This window comes from Oryx dammah, unplaced genomic scaffold (genome assembly GCF_014754425.2).
Source record: "Oryx dammah isolate SB20612 unplaced genomic scaffold, SCBI_Odam_1.1 HiC_scaffold_10, whole genome shotgun sequence".
Classification (NCBI taxonomy): domain Eukaryota; kingdom Metazoa; phylum Chordata; class Mammalia; order Artiodactyla; family Bovidae; genus Oryx; species Oryx dammah.
In genome coordinates, this window is record NW_024070194.1 from 8,171,272 (window position 1) to 8,188,643 (window position 17,372).

Here is a 17,372-nt window from a genome sequence, read left to right on the forward strand (position 1 = left end):
TCATGCTGCTATAGTATCTTCAAAACTCTTATGACACGTGTCATTATCTGTTGGCTTCCTGCCTTCCTCCCTTACTATACTATAAGTGCTAGGAAGCCAGGGGCCAAGTTTTTTTGTGTTCACAGTGGCCCTAACTGAAATGCCTTCAGAAGGGCAGGGTCTGGTGGAAGGTTTAGAACCAGATGGATCTGGTTCCAACACCGACTTTATTAGTAGACAGTAGAGACTGTCAATTAACACCAAGTAGGTCACTTCATCTCTCTAAAACTCTGTTTCCACATCTGTAAAATGGGAGCAATCACACCCACTTTGCCTAATTCTAAGTTGGCTATTCATAACAACAACCCAGCTCAGACCCTAACATAACAGAAGACCATCGGTGCACATGTGTTAAATTATTGAGTGGGTTTCCCTTCCCACTTTGATATTCTTTGCTTTCTGATAATTGAGGACAGTTTGGTTCACTTGTGTTCCGTTATCATTATCTGACAACCACCCATGTTATAGAGCTCACGGACTGTGTGTCAGAACTTTGAACAGGGCAGAGTGGGGGTCTAATAATACTTTCGCCATAGGACACAGAGAGTATAGAATTACATATTTGGGGAGCACACAGAGCATCGCCAGGCAATACCCGGTGGTTCATACACATTAGTCATCATTTGTGATAAAGACTGACAATGAGGACGATGGAATCTTGGCTGGTGCCCCCAGAATACTCCCTTGGCAAGTTCCCTCTCATTCTTTCTTCGTCCATTTATCAGATTTGTAGACAGAGCAAGCTCTTCAGAGAAGAAGGGGAAGAGGAAGGGGGAGGAGAGGGATAGAGCGATAGATGGATGGATGATAGATAGATGGATAGACAGAGATAGAACTGTAACTACTCATATATTTGCCCCTTGCCACAGTCAAGCACAGCTAAGTGTTTCACATGGATTTTCCCCACATCAATCATGTGAGCCTCCCAAGGACACTCCGAGATGTGTTCTATCATTATTATTCCATTTCACAGATGAAGAAATAATTTTTAGAGAGCATAATCCACGGATCGTCGGCAGCAAACAACTGTCAGCATCTGCTAGGTGCAGGCAGGAAGCTAGGCTCCCTGGAAGCAGCCTCTGCCTCTTATGAAGCTGAGTGTGGTCCCACCTTCAAGGAGCTTCCTCTAGTGAAGAGTCAAGTCCTTTCATTCATTCAACTACCCGTAAGCATCTTTTCGGCAGCAAGAACAGAGCTTAAGATTCCTAACAGGTTTGTGCCCTGTGAATGGCACCGTCTAGACGGGAGAGACTCTTGTGGGGCGGGGCACCCTCCAAGAATGTACAGGTCAGCTTCAGGAGGAAGGAAAGAAAATTGGGAAAAGTAAGCAAGAGAATGAAATGGCAACCTACTCCAGTACTCTTGCCTGGAAAATTCCATGAATGGAAGAGTCGTTGGGATCGCAGAGTCGGACACGATTGAGCAACTTCACTGGTTTAGGAGGAGACAGGAGCAACCCAAGTACAGAGAGGCAAGTAGCTTTCCTTTCCCGCAGCTCTGGGACTCTGCTCCCCGTTTGTCAGGAGCAGGGCTGAGGTTTCTGCCAGGGAGAATGGGATAGGATCCCGGAACTGTGTTGGAAACCCAGCGGGTCTTCGACTCCCCAACCCACCAGGCGCCCACCTCCGGGTCCAGAGGAGACGCTCCTGTAGAGAAAGAAGGGCGGAAGCAAAGCCCAGGGTAGGGGCGCACGAGCAGGGCGCACCGTTCCCTTTTCAACTTCCGTTCCCCACCGCACCGTCCCCGATCTGACCTCGTGCGGTGCCGAGCTGGGGCAACCGGAATGAGCCAAGTAGCATCAGTGGAGAGGACAAGGGAACAGTAGAGGAGCCTGCCTGGGGGAGTCGTGCAGAGCCGAGCGAAGTCCGTGCACCGAGCTTCATCGACTGGATCCCCGAGTCTAGAGTCCTGAGCCTCCAGAACTGGAGAGGAAAGGTAAGAGCTGAGAGCGCTCCAGCAGTTGGTCCTGAAGGACGCGGAATTCGGGTGCCCGGTCCCCTGCTACAGGGCGACCCTACAATCCAGAATGCTCTGCTGCAGTCAACCCCACCCCGGGAGCGATCGCGCCAACTGAGCAGCACAAGCCTAATTCCTGATGCCTCCGAGTTCCCAGCGTCCCGGATGGTGGCAGTGAGACCCTGCCTGGAGTTGGAGAAACCAGTTAAGCTGGAGACAGCTGCCAGACCCGCCCCTCCTCCCCGAGACGCATAGCTTCCTTCAGGGAGATTCTCCCAGGACACCTTTGCACCTGGGAGTCATTCCCCAACTCGCTGCAGCCTTCGCGGGGCAGCACAGACCGGGGCGCATGGAGAAGCCCACCGAGCACTCAGCGCGGAAACTCGTCGGGCCCGGGCTTCATGCCCCGCCCCCCACTGACTGTCCAGGCAGTGACCTTGACCCTGGTGCCCCTCGTGTGCGCCGTGGGGGTGGCGGGCAACGCCATGGTGGTCCTGGTTGGTGGCCCGGAGCCTCCACATGGTCACGTCCACCAACTGTTACCTAGTGAGCCTGGCCACCGCGGACCTGCTGGTGCTCCGGGCGGCTGGAGTGCCCGCTGTGACCGAAGCGGCCTCCGCCCGGGTCTGGATCTTCGGCGACGCCGGCTGCCTGGGCATCACCTACCTGCAGTACGTGGGCATCAATGCGTCCACGGGCTCCATCACCGCTTTCACGGTGGAGCGCTACCTCGCCATCTGCCGCCCTCTGAGCGCCCAGGCTCTGTGCACCGCGGCCCGAGCCAAGCGCATCGCGGCCCTGGTGTGGCTGGGCACCGGCGCCTACTGCGTGCTCTGGCTCTTCCTGGTGGACACGCGCGAGACCGCGTACGCCGACGGCGTGCGGGTGCAGTGCGGCTACCGCGTGTCTCGCTCCCTCTACCTGCCTGTCTACTTCCTGGACTTCGCGCTCTTCTACGCGCTGCCCCTGGGCTTGGCCACCGTGTGCTACGCGCTCATAGCGCGCGTCCTCTTCGCTGGGCCACTGCCTCCTGGCGACCCCGGACGGTCGGGCTCTGTGCACCAGGGCGGCCCCGCTGGCCAAGGGCACTTGTCTTTCCGTGGCAGGAGGGGTGCCCTCAACTCCCGGAAGCAGGTAGGGCCCTCCTCCCCCCTCTTTCAGACCCCTGTACTGAGCCTGCAGCAGATGGGTGGATGGCACTTTGGGCCCTTCTGGAGTCAAAAATGTAGTGAAATGGTTAGTGGCTCAGTCGTGTCCGACTTTGCCTCCCCGTGGACTGTAACCCACCAGGCGCCTCTGTCCAAATTCTTTAGGCAAGAATACTGGAGTGGGGAGCCATTCCCTTCTCCAGGGCGGGGGTCTTCCCCACCCAGGGATGGAACCCAGGTTTCCTGCATTGCAGGCAGATTCTTGACGGTCTGAGCCACCAGGGAAGCCCTCTGGAGTCAAGCTCAAATCCAGGTCGTGGCACTTATTGGGCTTGTTTTGGGAGAGATCACTTCTGCCTTTCTGAGCTTGTTTCCTCTCCTGTTGTATGAGATAAGGGCAACGTGGAGCACTTTGGAGTGCCCACAGAAATGGAATAATTCATTTAGAGTCAATGTCACAAACGGGCTTTCCTCTTGGCTCAGGTGGTAAAGAGTCTGCCTGCAGTGCAGGAGACCAGGTTCAATCCCTGGGTTGGGAAGATCCCCTGGAGAAGGAAATGGCAACCCACTCCAGTATTCTTGCCTGGAAAATCCCATGGACAGGGAAGCCTGGCAGGCTACAGTCCATGGGGTCTCGAAGAGTCGGACACTAAAGGCTAAATTCATGTTGGTTTATTATTATACTTCCTCAGTGAGTCCCTCCACCATAGCTGGTATTCCCCTTCTTCTACTGATGAGGAAAGTGAGGCTCAGAGAGGTGAAGTGACTTTCCAAGACAATTCCACACCCTCTGGTGCTAAAGCTGCTTCAGTGGACAGTCTGAAAGCACAAGAGGAGAAAGGATCCTGGGGAGGAATCCAGCATTTACTGAGTGCTTGCTGTGTGCCTGATTATCTGACGGTTCCTGAAATCACTCCTGTTTGGGAGGTTTAGTACCTGAATTTAAGGACAAGGCAACAGGCAGAGAGGACAGGGGAGGGACCGAGGTGACATGGCGGGGACCTGGGAGCAGGAACCCAACTGCCCCTCCCTGGACCTTCATCCCGGTTCCAGCAGTTTCACCATGCCACGGGGTTTCCAGGAATGGAGGTGGGAGGAGCGCTCTCTGGGTCCAGCTGGTCTTTATCTTCAGCCTGCCACCCCGACCCACAGCTCATGTGGGAGGCAGAGGCACCTCGTCCTGGCTGAATCACTCCTGAGCCAGGCAAGAACCATCTGTGCCATCTCCCTCCCTCTTGGAATGGGCACACTGTTGAGGGCGCTCTTCCAACTGCCCACAAAAGCCCCTTTGGCCCATCCTGCTTGCAGAAAACTTAGATCAAAGTAGTTTTTAGAGGGAAGGTGGCAGGAAGGCTGAACAGGTCTAAAATAGAAAGTTTGGGTTCCAGACAAATGCAACTCCTGTCCTCACACTTATTTACTACTGTTTCTGCTCTCAGGCTCAACCTGGAAGGACTGGGATCAAAATCCTGCCTGACCTTTGCTGTAGGTGAAACTTACAGAAGTGAAACGAGTATTCTAGACCTAGGTTCTGGCCCCTAGCTTTGCTAATGTCTTGCTGTGTGGCTTTGGGTAAGTCACTTCATCTTGCTGAGACTTGATTTCTTCCACTGGAAAATAAAAATAATTATAGTGTCTATCTACCTCAGTGGATGGTAGTAACTATAAATCTGATGTATAGTAAGTGTTCAGTATATGGTACCTATTGCTATTGTTTTGTTGGGGCATTCATGTTTTATTTTTATAACGTTGAGTTTTTACACCAACTCCGTGATGTATCACGTCATCATCTCAGAGGAAACTGGGTCACAGAAAGGCTGCCCAAGGTCACAGAGTTGGTAAGTGACAGAACCCAGATTTGAACCCAGGAAACCTGGCTCCAGAGCCCACCACGCTGCTGGCATTTCTCACCCAAGCGAACGCAAAATAGAATGGAACAGGATCTGAATTTGGTACAGTCAGAAGTCAAGACCTTCTAGGGAATTCCTGTGATTTTTCATGGTTCCTGGAGAATATTATATAACAAGAATTTATTGACTCAGCCAGAGCCAAGCCTCTTAGGAGAGGAACTAAACTCACAGACTCTAAGAAGTAATTGTACGCTGGAAAACCAGGCTAGCTTCTGCCTTGATGAGAAAGTTGTCTCTCTCCTGTTCCCCGGAGCTGATTGAATGTATCCAGGGTTTGCTGGTCACAGAACCGGTGACAGGACTATTTGAGCAGTTGCAGCTCATTAAGCTCATCAAGGACTATTTGAACAGTTGAAGCTCATAACGTTTGCCACCATGTTTGGTCTCTGGAGGGGTCACTGAGGACTCCAGGGTCCGGCGCTGGTGGGCGCTGCTAGCCTCCGCAGTGTTAGTGATGTCCCAGCTCCCTTGACAGACGCCCCCTTGTGGCGATTTCATTCCAGAATTTAGAAACTGCATCTTTTGAAACACCTTCCAGTGTGCCCTCCTCTTGGAGGCTTCATTTAGTCTGCTTTGAGGGAAGCGCTGCGGAGATCTGAAGAGTTAGGAAGTGAAGAGGAGGGAGCAGGGAGAGGCAAACAGGTGGCCAAGAGCAAAGGCAGGAAGGAGAGTCAGAAGGGAGGGGGCAGGGTGAGTGAAAGAGCCGGAAGGAAGCGTGTGGCTGGGTCTGTTGGGGAGAAGCGATGTAGCTGGAGAGAGGGACAGTCCGAGGCCAAACAGCTGGTTTGCAGTGGAGCAAGGATTCTAACCCAGCTGTGCCCGCTCTGAACCTCACACAGTTGCAATAGTGGTAGTAGAGGTTATATTAGTAGCAGCAGCAGCAGCAGTAAACCCACAATAAACCCACAAAAGCATCTCTCATATGCCTGGCACTATTCTACATTCTTTACTGGCATGAACTCCTTCAGTTCTCATGTCCACCTATGATGACAGCAGTACCGTGTCTCCATCTTATAGAGAAAGGGCCTGAAGCTCAGTGGATGAGTGAATTTGCTTCCAGTATGTGGGAGCCGCCCATTCAAAGGCTTTGGAGGTGGATTGGAGCTGGGAGGTATCCAAAGACTTGAGCAGAGCAGAGAAGGATACGGAGCGGTTTTCTCGGTGAGGATGGAGTTGAAGTGAGGACATGTGTCCAATCACAGATTGGTCAGGCCCGGACACTCTTGTGTTACAGAGAGACCTGGAAGCCAGGATTCTCCCTTGGCGCCCATGCGTTTCTTGTTTTCCTGTCTCACCCGGCAGGTCGCCAAGATGCTGGCTGTGGTGGTGGTCCTTTTCGCTCTGCTGTGGCTGCCCTCCCGCGCCCTGGTGGTGGCGAATTCCTTCCTGAGCCCGCCCTACCTCAACCTTGGCTTCCTTCTCTTCTGCCGCCTTTGTGTCTACGTGAACAGCGCTGTCAACCCCATCGTCTATGCCCTCATGTCCCAGCATTTCCGGGAGGCCTTACTGTTTCAGTGCCACCTGGCCCGGCCCAAGCCCCCGCCCCAGGAGGCCAGCCCTGTTTATGACAGGGTCGTCGGAGACTGTTCCCAGGACAGACTGGGCTCTTGGAAGAAACCAGGGAGCGTGATGTCCATACAGGAAGGGGATCCTGCCACTTCACGGCGAGACCCCCCCCATTTACCCCTATTGAGGTGAAGGGGTCTCCATGCATCTGAGGAGACACGGGATTGGAGGAGAGAGTGGTGTCCAGGGCTGCTCAGGAGAGGTGCATGAGCTGTGCACTGCACAACCCTAGGGGTCTCTATTTACATCATAGACAGCCTAGATTTGTGTATTTAGTAAAACAGTTTCAATAAATATACAAATATTTAAATAAATATACAAATTCAATAAATATACAAGTCTAATAGATGCTCCCAAATATTTATTATATGAATAAATGAATGAATGAAAATGAATGTTGCTCAATCGTGTCTGACTCTTTATGACCCCATGGACTATACAGTCCATGGGATTCTCCAGGCCTGAATACTGGGGTGGGTAGCCTTTCCCTTTCTCCAGGGGATCCTCCCAACCCTGGGATCGAACCTAGGTCTCCCCTATTGCAGGCGGATTCTTTACCAGCTGAGCCACAAATGAATAGATAATGAATAAAAACTAATTTTAATCCTAATACTCAAGACCCGTTGCTGAGATCTGGCTTCCAGTTTGAGGAAGATTTGAGGTGCAGATTGTGACTTGTTGTTAAGTTCTTTGTTGGCAACAGAAAGTATCTCTGGCTAATGAAATCAGAAAGGAATTGGTTGGAGTTGGAAAGAATTGTAACCAGGATAACACCAGGGATCCACATGGCAGGAGTTAATGGGCAGTGACTTCATGGCATCCATATCAGAATGAATCAACTCCACCTAGACCAGAAGTAGGATGGGTAGCTTACTGGACCATCATTCCATGGCTGACACTGACGGTTATGTGGGCTGAGTACTGCTTGGTTCCAGTGGGCACCACCCAGCAGTCTAAAATGGACAGATCCCATGAAGTTGTGCAGTGCACAGCCTATGTGAGTGTATATGGTAGACCTTAATGGGAATAGGGTTGTTCCCCAAAGAAAAATGGGAGTGCTTGTTATCAGGAAAAAGTGGTATAGATGGCAGGAGGACCAAACAAAAGCCATCTGCTAAGTCGCTTCAGTCGTGTCCGACTCCGTGTGACCCCATAGACGGCAGCCCACTAGGCTCCTCCGTCCCTGGGATTCTCCAGGCAAGAATACTGGAGTGGGTGGCCATTTCCTTCTCCAACACATGAAACAGCGAAACAACTAACAATAATAGATATCCATCACAGAGGAGTCGACCCAGATTAACAGCCGCGGGAGCCTTCTGCCCTCAATGGCCGCTGATCTGCGATAATACCTCCACCTAGTGGCCACAGTGGAAACTGCATAATCCAATATCTGCTTGCGCGTTTGCCTTTTTATTGGTTTCTTTTCTTTCCTATCTGCCCTCCAGCCATCTACCCTCCAGCCATCTACCCCCTCTCCTACCCCTCCCCTCCCCCTAGACTCCCTGACTAATCATCACCTCCGAGGACCAGTCCCTGAGCTCTGTGATGACAAGCCTGAGGCGTGGAGTTGGAGACCTAGGAAGCTATAGAACTCAAGACCCCAGCCCCTTTCCCTGTTTCCACTCATTCTTGCAATATCTTTCTAAATTTTATCTAAATTTACACAATCATATGTATTTTATGTACCTAACTTTATCTAAACGTGTATATGTTAAAAAAAACACCAGAATTATGCTTAATAGATTTGTCTTATGTTTTATCTCTTTAAAAAATATTATGTGGACAATTTTAAAAGTCTTTATTGAATTTGTTACAATATTTCTCTTGTTGTTATAGGCTGGCTTTTTGGCTGACGGGAATGTGGACTTCTAGCTCCCCGACTAGGAATCTAACCTGTGTCCTCTGCCTTCACTCCCCACTGCTGCAGCAGGGACCCCAATAAAGCCTTGCCTGAATTTTTTGTCTGGCTTATCGATTCCTATTGATTAAGGAGACCAAGAACCCTGGTCGTTAACACTTTGTTACACAGTCATAGAAAACTAATACAAACACAAAGATCTTCACAGTTTTTGCCCAGTGCCATAGACTGCCGGGAGAAATGTCAGTAACCTCAGATGTGCAGATGACACCACCCTCGTGGCAGAAAGTGAAAAGGAACTCAAAAGCCTCTTGATGAAAGTGAAAGAGGAGAGTGAAAAAGTTGGCTTAAAGCTCAACATTCAGAAAACGAAGATCATGGCATCTGGTCCCATCACTTCATGGGAAATAGATGGGGAAACAGTGGAATCAGTGGCAGACTTTACATTTTGGGGCTCCAAAATCACTGCAGATGGTGACTGCAGCCATGAAATTAAAAGACGCTTACTCCTTGGAAGGAAAGTTATGACCAACCTAGATAGCATATTCAAAACCAGAGACATTACTTTGCCAACAAAGGTCCATCTAGTCAAGGCTATGGTTTTTCCATTGGTCATGTATGGATGTGAGAGTTGGACTGTGAAGAAAGCTGAATGTTGAAGAATTGATGCTTTTGAACTGTGGTGTTGGAGAAGACTCTTGAGAGTCCCTTGGACTGCAAGGAGATCCAGCCAGTCCATTCAAAAGGAGATCAATCCTGGGTGTTCATTGGAAGGACTGATGCTAAAGCTGAAACTCCAATACTTTGGCCACCTCATGCGAAGAGCTGACTCATTGGAAAAGACCCTGATGCTGGGGGGGATTGGGGGCAGGAGGAGAAGGGGACAACCGAGGATGAGATGGCTGGATGGCATCACGGACTCAATGGACGTGAGTCTGAGTGAACTCCGAGAGTTGGTGAGGGACAGGGGGGCCTGGCGTGCTGCAATTCATGGGGTCGCAAAGAGTCGGACACGACTGAGCGACTGAACTGAACTGATAAATTCCCTCTTTTCCCTCTAATATTCTTGTCTGCATTCAATCCTTCAAGCCTACTCTTTCCAAGCCACTAAACCAGGCAACCATGCAACACACATTTTTCTGATTGCTCCCCTATGAGATCCAGGCCATGGCAGAAGGCTTTCTCACATGTGAAATGCTCAGTGGGCATACTCCCCAGTGCATTTTCTGATGTTGAGTGGGAACAGCAGCAGGAAGAATAAGGGACTATCAGCTTCTACTGTTTCTGCTGCTGCTAAGTCGCTTCGGCCTGTCTGACTCTGTGCGACCCTATTGAGCTAGCCCACCAGGCTAGAATCCATGGGATTCTCCAGGTAAAAACACAGAAGTGGGCTGCCATGCCCTCCTCCAGGGGATCTTCCGGATACAGGGACTGAACCCGCATCTCTTACGTCTCCTACGTTGGCAGGCGGATTCTTTACTTGTAGCGCCACCTGGGAAGGCCTTCTGATGTTCCTAGAGGTTTAAGAGAAGCATAAGGCCTGGGGAATGACTTGCATTTGGGGGGACATTTCACATTCTGTCATCTTCACTTCTCATCTGTAGTCTTCGATGAAGTTCATATGCTCCTTTTCTTTTTGTATTAATGGTTCCGGGCAATCACCCAAGCCGGGTGATGACCCCAGAAACTCCTCTATGGAACCCCCGCTGTGGGCGGCAGCCGCGGCGTCTTATGGAGAATGTAGTCCGGAAAAGCGTGGACCGCCCCTTGTGGAACCCTGGGGAGGACGGCCCAGCGGCCTCTTCTGCGCACGCGCCGTTGCCAGTGAGCTACCTACCGTGCTTTCCAGTTTTCTGCCGAGTTCGTGTTCCAGTTCTGTAGGCTGTTCCGGGGAAAGAGTCCTGCAGCGTCCGGAACCCGCCATTCCGTGGTCACCTGGGCGAAGCGGGTGCACCCGCAAGTTAAAGGGTTGGCAGGGAGCTCTGAGCCCTCGGGGCGGGGGGCGAAGGGCTGGGCGGAGCTGGCCTTGGTACGCGGAGAGTGGACGCGCTCTCTGCCCGCATCCCTTTCCAGGGACGCCCCGAGGTGGGTTCCCCTATGGTCGATGGTCGGGAGAAAGGCTACAGAGGGCAGAGCTCCTGACTTGCAGGCCTCCTGACAGGAGCTCCCTGCAGCACCCCTTTTGAAAAAAGAAGGTACTCTGAGAAGGTGCAAGGTTTGTACATAGCTAAAGAAGGCAAGGCAAGAAGGCAATGGCACCCCACTCCAGTACTCTTGCCTGGAAAATCCCATGGATGGAGGAGCCTGGTAGGCTGCAGTCCATGGGGTCTCGAAGAGTCGGACACAACTGAGCGACTTCACTTTGACTTTTCACTTTCATGCATTGGAGAAGGAAATGGCAACCCACTCCAGTGTTCTTGCCTGGAGAATCCCAGGGACAGGGGAGCCTGGTGGGCTGCCGTCTATGGGGTCGCACAGAGTCGGACACGACTGAAACGACTTAGCAGCAGCAAAGAAGGCAAGAGGAGAAGGGGGCAGCGACAGAGGATGAGATAGTTGGATTACATCACCGACTCAATCGACATGAGTTTGAGCAAACTCCAGGTGATGTACAGGGAAGCCCTATGTGCTGCAGTCCATGGGGTCGCAGAGAGTCGGACACAACTGAGCCAGTAAACAAATAGCTAAAATCTTGTCCCCAAAGTTCCACTGATGCAACTTAGATCTGCAGCCTGTTGGGCTGGGTTGAAGAGTAGTGGAGAACAGCAGGGAAGGGAAGGAATATTTATTATAGAAACAACTATTATAATCATTGTATTAGTTATTTTATACTGTGCATATATTGGAAGAAAAAAATGTGAGCTTCAGTTGGCGGGAATGGCCAGGGAGCAGATTTGACTGGAAAAGATTTCAGGGGGCTGGGGGGCCGGGGTGATGTCCGCTGTGCCGCATGAGGTTTTAAGAGCACGATATTTGTGTTTAGACCAGATCCTGTCACAGTAGAGCACTGATTCCCAGGGCATCTTATTTACACTCATCATGTTTTCTCATCTAAAAAGTGAGCCTAGGAATAATATCTGCCTCATTGGGTTGTTCTGAGGTAAAACGAGATAGCACTTGTAAAAAGCAAGCCCATGGGACTTCCCTGGCAGTCTAGGAGTTAAGACTCTGCACTTCCGCCACAGGGGTCTTGGGTTGGATCTCTGGTCAGGGAACATAAGAGCCCACATGTTGCAGGGAGCAAGCCAGAATACAATACATTCCGGACTTGTATCCCTTGTGATCAATGTTATAAAGACTTTTAGATATCTCACTCAGTCCACCCAACCAGGCTGTGAAGTTGGCATTACCTCACCTTTAGGAGCACATTTTATAACTTTGTTCACAGGGAGCTAAAGTGATTTATTCCCTGGTAAATGAATAAATTTTAAAACTGTTTAAAAACCTGTTTTAGTGAGGTCTGTTTTACTCCCAGTCTCATTGTGGGGCTTTATTTGTGGGGCTTCCCAGGTGGCCCTGGTGATAAAGAACCCACCTGGCAATGCAGGAGACGCAGGCTCAATCCCTGGGTCAGGAGGACCCCCTGCAGGAGGGCATGGCAACCCACTCCAGAATTCTTGCCTAGAGACTCCCATGGACAGAGGAGCCTGGCAGGAGTCCACGGGGTCGTAAAGAGTTGGCCATGACTGAAGCAACCTAGCATACATGCATGATCTCTATAATATGTATTGCCCCCTGCCTACCCTCATTCGGTTTTTTCTGGCATGATGACTTGCCTTCTGTATGCCCTAGGAAGCAATTATACTATGTATTTTGATAATCACAGCATTGGACCTATTTTCCTTAGGTCATAAGGTATAATCAAGGCTTCTCAGCTCGTTCCGCCTCCTGCAGCTTTGTCTCACTCTGCAGTCTTAATTGGACTTTAGAAAAGGTCCAGCTCACCAGGCACTTGAACACTGGGAGTCCAAATGCAGAGTCCAACTGATGGAAATGTGGCTGCTATGCCCAGGTAGAAACAAAACCATCCCAGTGAAGGAAAAAGCAGGAGGCCCCAAGGACAGAAATCACACCTGGAAGAACATATTTCTAAACTGAAACCTCTCCCTAGGATTTTAAGGCAGAGACCGAAGAATCCCTGAAAGAAGAGTTTGGGGGCCAGAATTTTCCTCTCCAGGGTGAGCAAAACCTGGGTGATCCACCATATTAGAAGACCATTGATTGATCATTGTGATTCATGAAAGCCTCAGTTCAACTTTCAGAAGAAAAAATGTGCATTACAATGGAAGGGCAAAGGAAGGGTGCAGATGTGTTAAAGAGAAAAAGACACTTCCTGAGGATTCATCCCATAGAAAACTGTCACTTTATTCTTTGGTTGCTAAGTCACCTCTGACTCTTTTTCTACCCATGGACTATAGCCCACCAGACTCCTCTGTCCATGGGATTTCCCAGGCAAGCATACTGGAGTGGGTTGCCATTTCCTTCTCCAGGGGATCTTCCTGACCCAGGGATCAAACTTGAGTCTCCTGCATTGGCAGGCAGATTCTTTACCACCAAGCCACGAGGGAAGCAAGCCCACTACTTCCATTTTCTCAGTATAAAAAGTTCTACGTGATCATTTCAGAACTCTGACAAGTGGATAGTCCCTCACTGCATTGCTTCCTGTGCTTCTTGGACCAGATGGATCAAAGGGCCATTTTCTTGGTAAATAATAGTAAGAGCTGCTGTGTTAGATGTCTCATGATTCCATTCTTCATTCTTTCTTATCCAGCTTTGAAGTCATCACTCTTGGTTCTCTTCTTTGAAGATAAACAAATCCCAGGTTAGTTGTTTAGGGATTTACTTCCCACGTTTTGGAGTGGATCTCAAGAGATTTGAGAAATGGAGTTGGTCATGGATAGATCATGCCTGCTTGATGATGCTGCCTCCATAAAAATCCCAACAGAATGGGGTTTGGAGAGCTTCCAAGTGGAGTTTCTGGGTGAATGACAGGCCCAGAAACCCCAGGCCCCTTCCCACATACCTTGCCCTACACATCTCTTCCATCTGGATGTTTGTCCATATCCCTAATTTCCTTTTACAATAAGCTGTTCACCTGAGTTGCTCTAGCAACTTGCTCAAGCAAGTTCTGTGAATTGCTCAGGCGAACTCCAGCAGGCAGTGGGGTGTGGTCAGAGGAACTTCTGATTTAGAGCCGACCTACCAAAGCACAGGTGACCACCTAAACTTGGGATTTGAAGTTAGGGATGAGGGGCAATCTTTTGGGACTTGGGCCCTTAACCTGAATCTGACACAATCCCCAGGTAGATAGTCAGAATTGGGTTGAATTATGACCCCCAAGCAATATCACAGAACGGCTTGGTGTGGGAAAACCCCCCACATCCCTGGTGCGAGAAGTGTCAGTGTGGTGGTAGTGTGAGAGTTAAGGAGAACACAGGAGAACTGAGTTTTTCCTGCACACGGGGGTTAAGACTTCAGTGTATCTTTCGTTGGGGGCCAGGGGGTAGCTCACATCAACACCCTGTTGGATTCTATCCTCAAATGTGTGACAGTGAAAACTCAATTTAAATAAGGAATTAATTATTAAAAGCAAAAAGAAAAAGTTGTACATGCTAAGTTAGTGTTTAGATGACATTTTAAATCTCTATATAAGCAGTTCTCGCTCTCTCTCCATTTATCATACCAACAACTCTTATTATTTTCTTAAACAGTAGAAATATCTTATGTGGTTTTAGAAATTTTTTCAGCTGAAACTTTCCAATGAGAATGTCTTGAATGGCCTAACTTTTGCATAATGGCTATTTCCTGTTTTTATTTTCTAACTTTTTCCTTTTTCATGTAGTTAGAGACTTAGGGTTTATAGTGATTATTCCCAGGAATCATGGCAACAGATATTAAAAAAAAAAGTTGCCATTTCCTTCTCCAGGGATTGAACCCAGGTCTCCCACATTGCAGGCAGATGCTTTAACCTCTCAGCCACCAGGGAAGCCCTCCCCTACCACCCCCCCAAAAAAACATTTATTGAATCTAGGTTTCTATTGAATCTGTTAGCAAATTTGGAATACTAGACTTTTTAGAACAAGCTGTTCTGTTAAGCTTCTTTCTTTCCTCCTTATAATATAGACTCCAGAGTTAAGAGCCATGTTGGAAATTCTTAATATATTTTAAACACGTAGAATAGTTCCCGTTTAGCCAGAATTTTAAAGACTGAAGGAGTAATTGCCCCATTTTCCCCTCCTTACCCCAATAACCATTTTACATTTTCATAATTACATTGATCACATTTATTTTATACTCATCTTTTAAACTTCTTTCAGTTGCATTTTCTTTGTATATATAACTCAGACACATAATTTTATAGGTTATTTGCAAAAAGTGAGCTTATGTCCATACCCTTTCTTAGAGATTAAAAAAAAAAGCACATAAGGAATTGACATGGGATGAGAAGCTGCCTCCAGTGATTACACAACAATTTAGCTATGTGGCAGCCACTATAATACTCTAATATCTGGGAAAGCAGAGGTCAGAAAGATGAGAGAATGACCCTCAAAGAAGAAACTGAATGTCCTTCCATCAATTTCTATGGCTTGAGACCAGTCCTAAAGAGACGTGTTCGAATACACCCAACCCCACTTGACTGAACAGGGCTAAGCTGCCACCAATGATTATGGGAACTGATTCAGAAAAGCGTAGATTTCTGACACAAGAATTGAATGTATGCATTTCCCACCAGTGTTAGCAGGCCCTAGAAAATTTGTGACTTATTTTTCAGGGAATACAGGAAATCCACTTATTTTGAATAACACTACTATGGATTCTCCAAGTCCTGAATCGAAGTCATAGAATTGTTGCCATCTCTCCTTCTCCTCTTGGTTCTCTGGATACATTCAATAATGGTGCCAACTACTCCAGGAAGCTGGATGTCTATGAATTCTATCCATTTAGACAAGGAGCAGAAACATTGTCTTGTAGCCCACTGACCCACCGCCTTTAAATTTCTCATGTCTTCCCTCTTAACTTTCTCTTAGGTTTTTAAATTGTGACCCACCTTTTGTTTTCATTGTCCACTGGCAAAGTTTCTTCTTCTCTGAAGTTTCAATTCCAAAGAAATGGCTTTTGTGGTTCTTACTTACACCTAGATCAGAGTTGTATCCCCTCCATACAAAATAGAGAGCCACCTCTGTTAAAACTAGGATTTTACTCATCCAGTGAAAATAGATAATGAACAATCAGCAAAATGAGTCTACTCTTGTTACTCCACCCTCAAGCTGCCTATGAGTCTACTTCCCATCATAGGAACTGCTGTTTTCAGGTTCAAATTCTGCTTGGGCACATTTAGCTGCTTTTGCTCAAAGAACTGAGTCAGTGAAATACAGAAAATATGTCTCTGATCACATCTCCCCATTTCTTCAACTTGTATTTAAATTTCTAAAATATTCCACACAGGATGAATTCATGCAGAAGAATTGGACTTTGGCTAACACCCTTCCCACATTGATCTATTTGGTTTAGATTTTCGATTTCTAGTAAAAGGTAAATGATTTCTAAATGCCTCCCTACCTCTTCTGCAGTCAGGGATTCTTTTTATCATGAGTTTGCAGATGTCGAGACAGTTTCGAATTTAGACTGAACGCTTTTCCACATTGGTCACATACAAAGGGCTTCTCTCCAGTATGGATTTTCATGTGCTTACTAAGATTTGAACTATGGTTAAAAGCCTTTTGACATTCACTACATTTATAAGATTTCTCTCCAGTATGAATTTTTTTATGTCGGTTAAGGTCAGAGTAATAGCGAAAGGTCTTTTCACATCCATCACATGGAAAGGGCGTCTCTGGCCTCTCTTCAGAATGACTTTTCTGGTGTCTAATAACATTTGACTGATGTTTAAAGGTTTTTTCACAAACATTACACTTGTAGGGTCTCTCTCCAGTATGGGTTCTTTGATGTCGTGTTAGATATGAGAAACGGATAAAGGTCTTTTTACAATGATCACAGATGTAAAGTTTCTCCCCAGTGTGGATTTGTTTATGACGCTTAAGATCTATGAGCTGGGTAAAGGTCTTCTCACATTCATTACATGAAAAGGGCTTCTCTCCAGTATGAATTTTCTGATGTTTGTTAAGATTTGATTGGCTTTTAAAGGATTTTTCACAATCATTACATTTGTAGGGTCTCTCTCCAGAGTGAACTCTTTGATGTAAGAGAAACTGAGAATATGGGTTGAAGTCCTTTTTGCAGTGATTACATGTGTAATATTTCTTTCTAGTATGAGTTTTTTGGTGTTGAATTTTTTCTGAGGAACTGTGAAAGGCCCTTCCACAAAACGTACAGACAAAGAGTTTCTTTTGTGCAGGAGTTCTCTGATGCTGAGTCAGTCGTGGGCTATTGCTGGCATGAAATCTCTGATGTATAATCAAGGATGAAAGGAACTGGAAGGCCCTCGGACACATGTCACACTTGTGTGGTTTCAGACTGCTGTGGGTGCTCTGATGCTGAATGAACTTTGAAGCTCTGTTAAAGGTTTTGCCACACTGGTCACATTCAAGGTGTTTATCCAGAGTGTCGATGCTCTGGAGCCTTGTAAATGATGTGCGGTGCCTAAAGGCCTTTGTCTCTCCGTCGTCTCTGGGGGCTTTCTCTACCTGGTGAATCCGCTGGTGTTCAGCAAGCTGTGAGCTACAACTGAGTGCCATGCTGCAGTCGTCACATTCATAATGCTGAACGAAAACAGAAAGTTCTTGATATTTCGCTTGGTGAGGGTTCTGCCTGAAGGTACTCATAAATTCATAAAGGGCATGATAATCCACCAGTGCTGGTTGACATGCTAATGGGAAGACAGCGGGAGAAAAATAAAATTAAAGCCAGGCATCACAACAAAGGAGACCGCTAGTC

At 48.0% G+C, this 17,372-nt stretch overlaps 1 protein-coding gene across 1 annotated transcript; it reads left to right on the plus strand.

Annotated features, from left to right (window-relative positions):
- The first annotated feature begins 1,822 nt into the window (after nt 1-1,822).
- LOC120869424 (thyrotropin-releasing hormone receptor-like) lies at nt 1,823-6,751 on the plus strand. Its single transcript, XM_040248740.1, is given in 5 exon segments — nt 1,823-1,831; nt 2,047-2,169; nt 2,316-2,495; nt 2,497-3,129; nt 6,356-6,751. Coding segments are annotated over 5 exon segments (1,341 nt in total).
- Nucleotides 6,752-17,372: the final 10,621 nt, after the last annotated feature.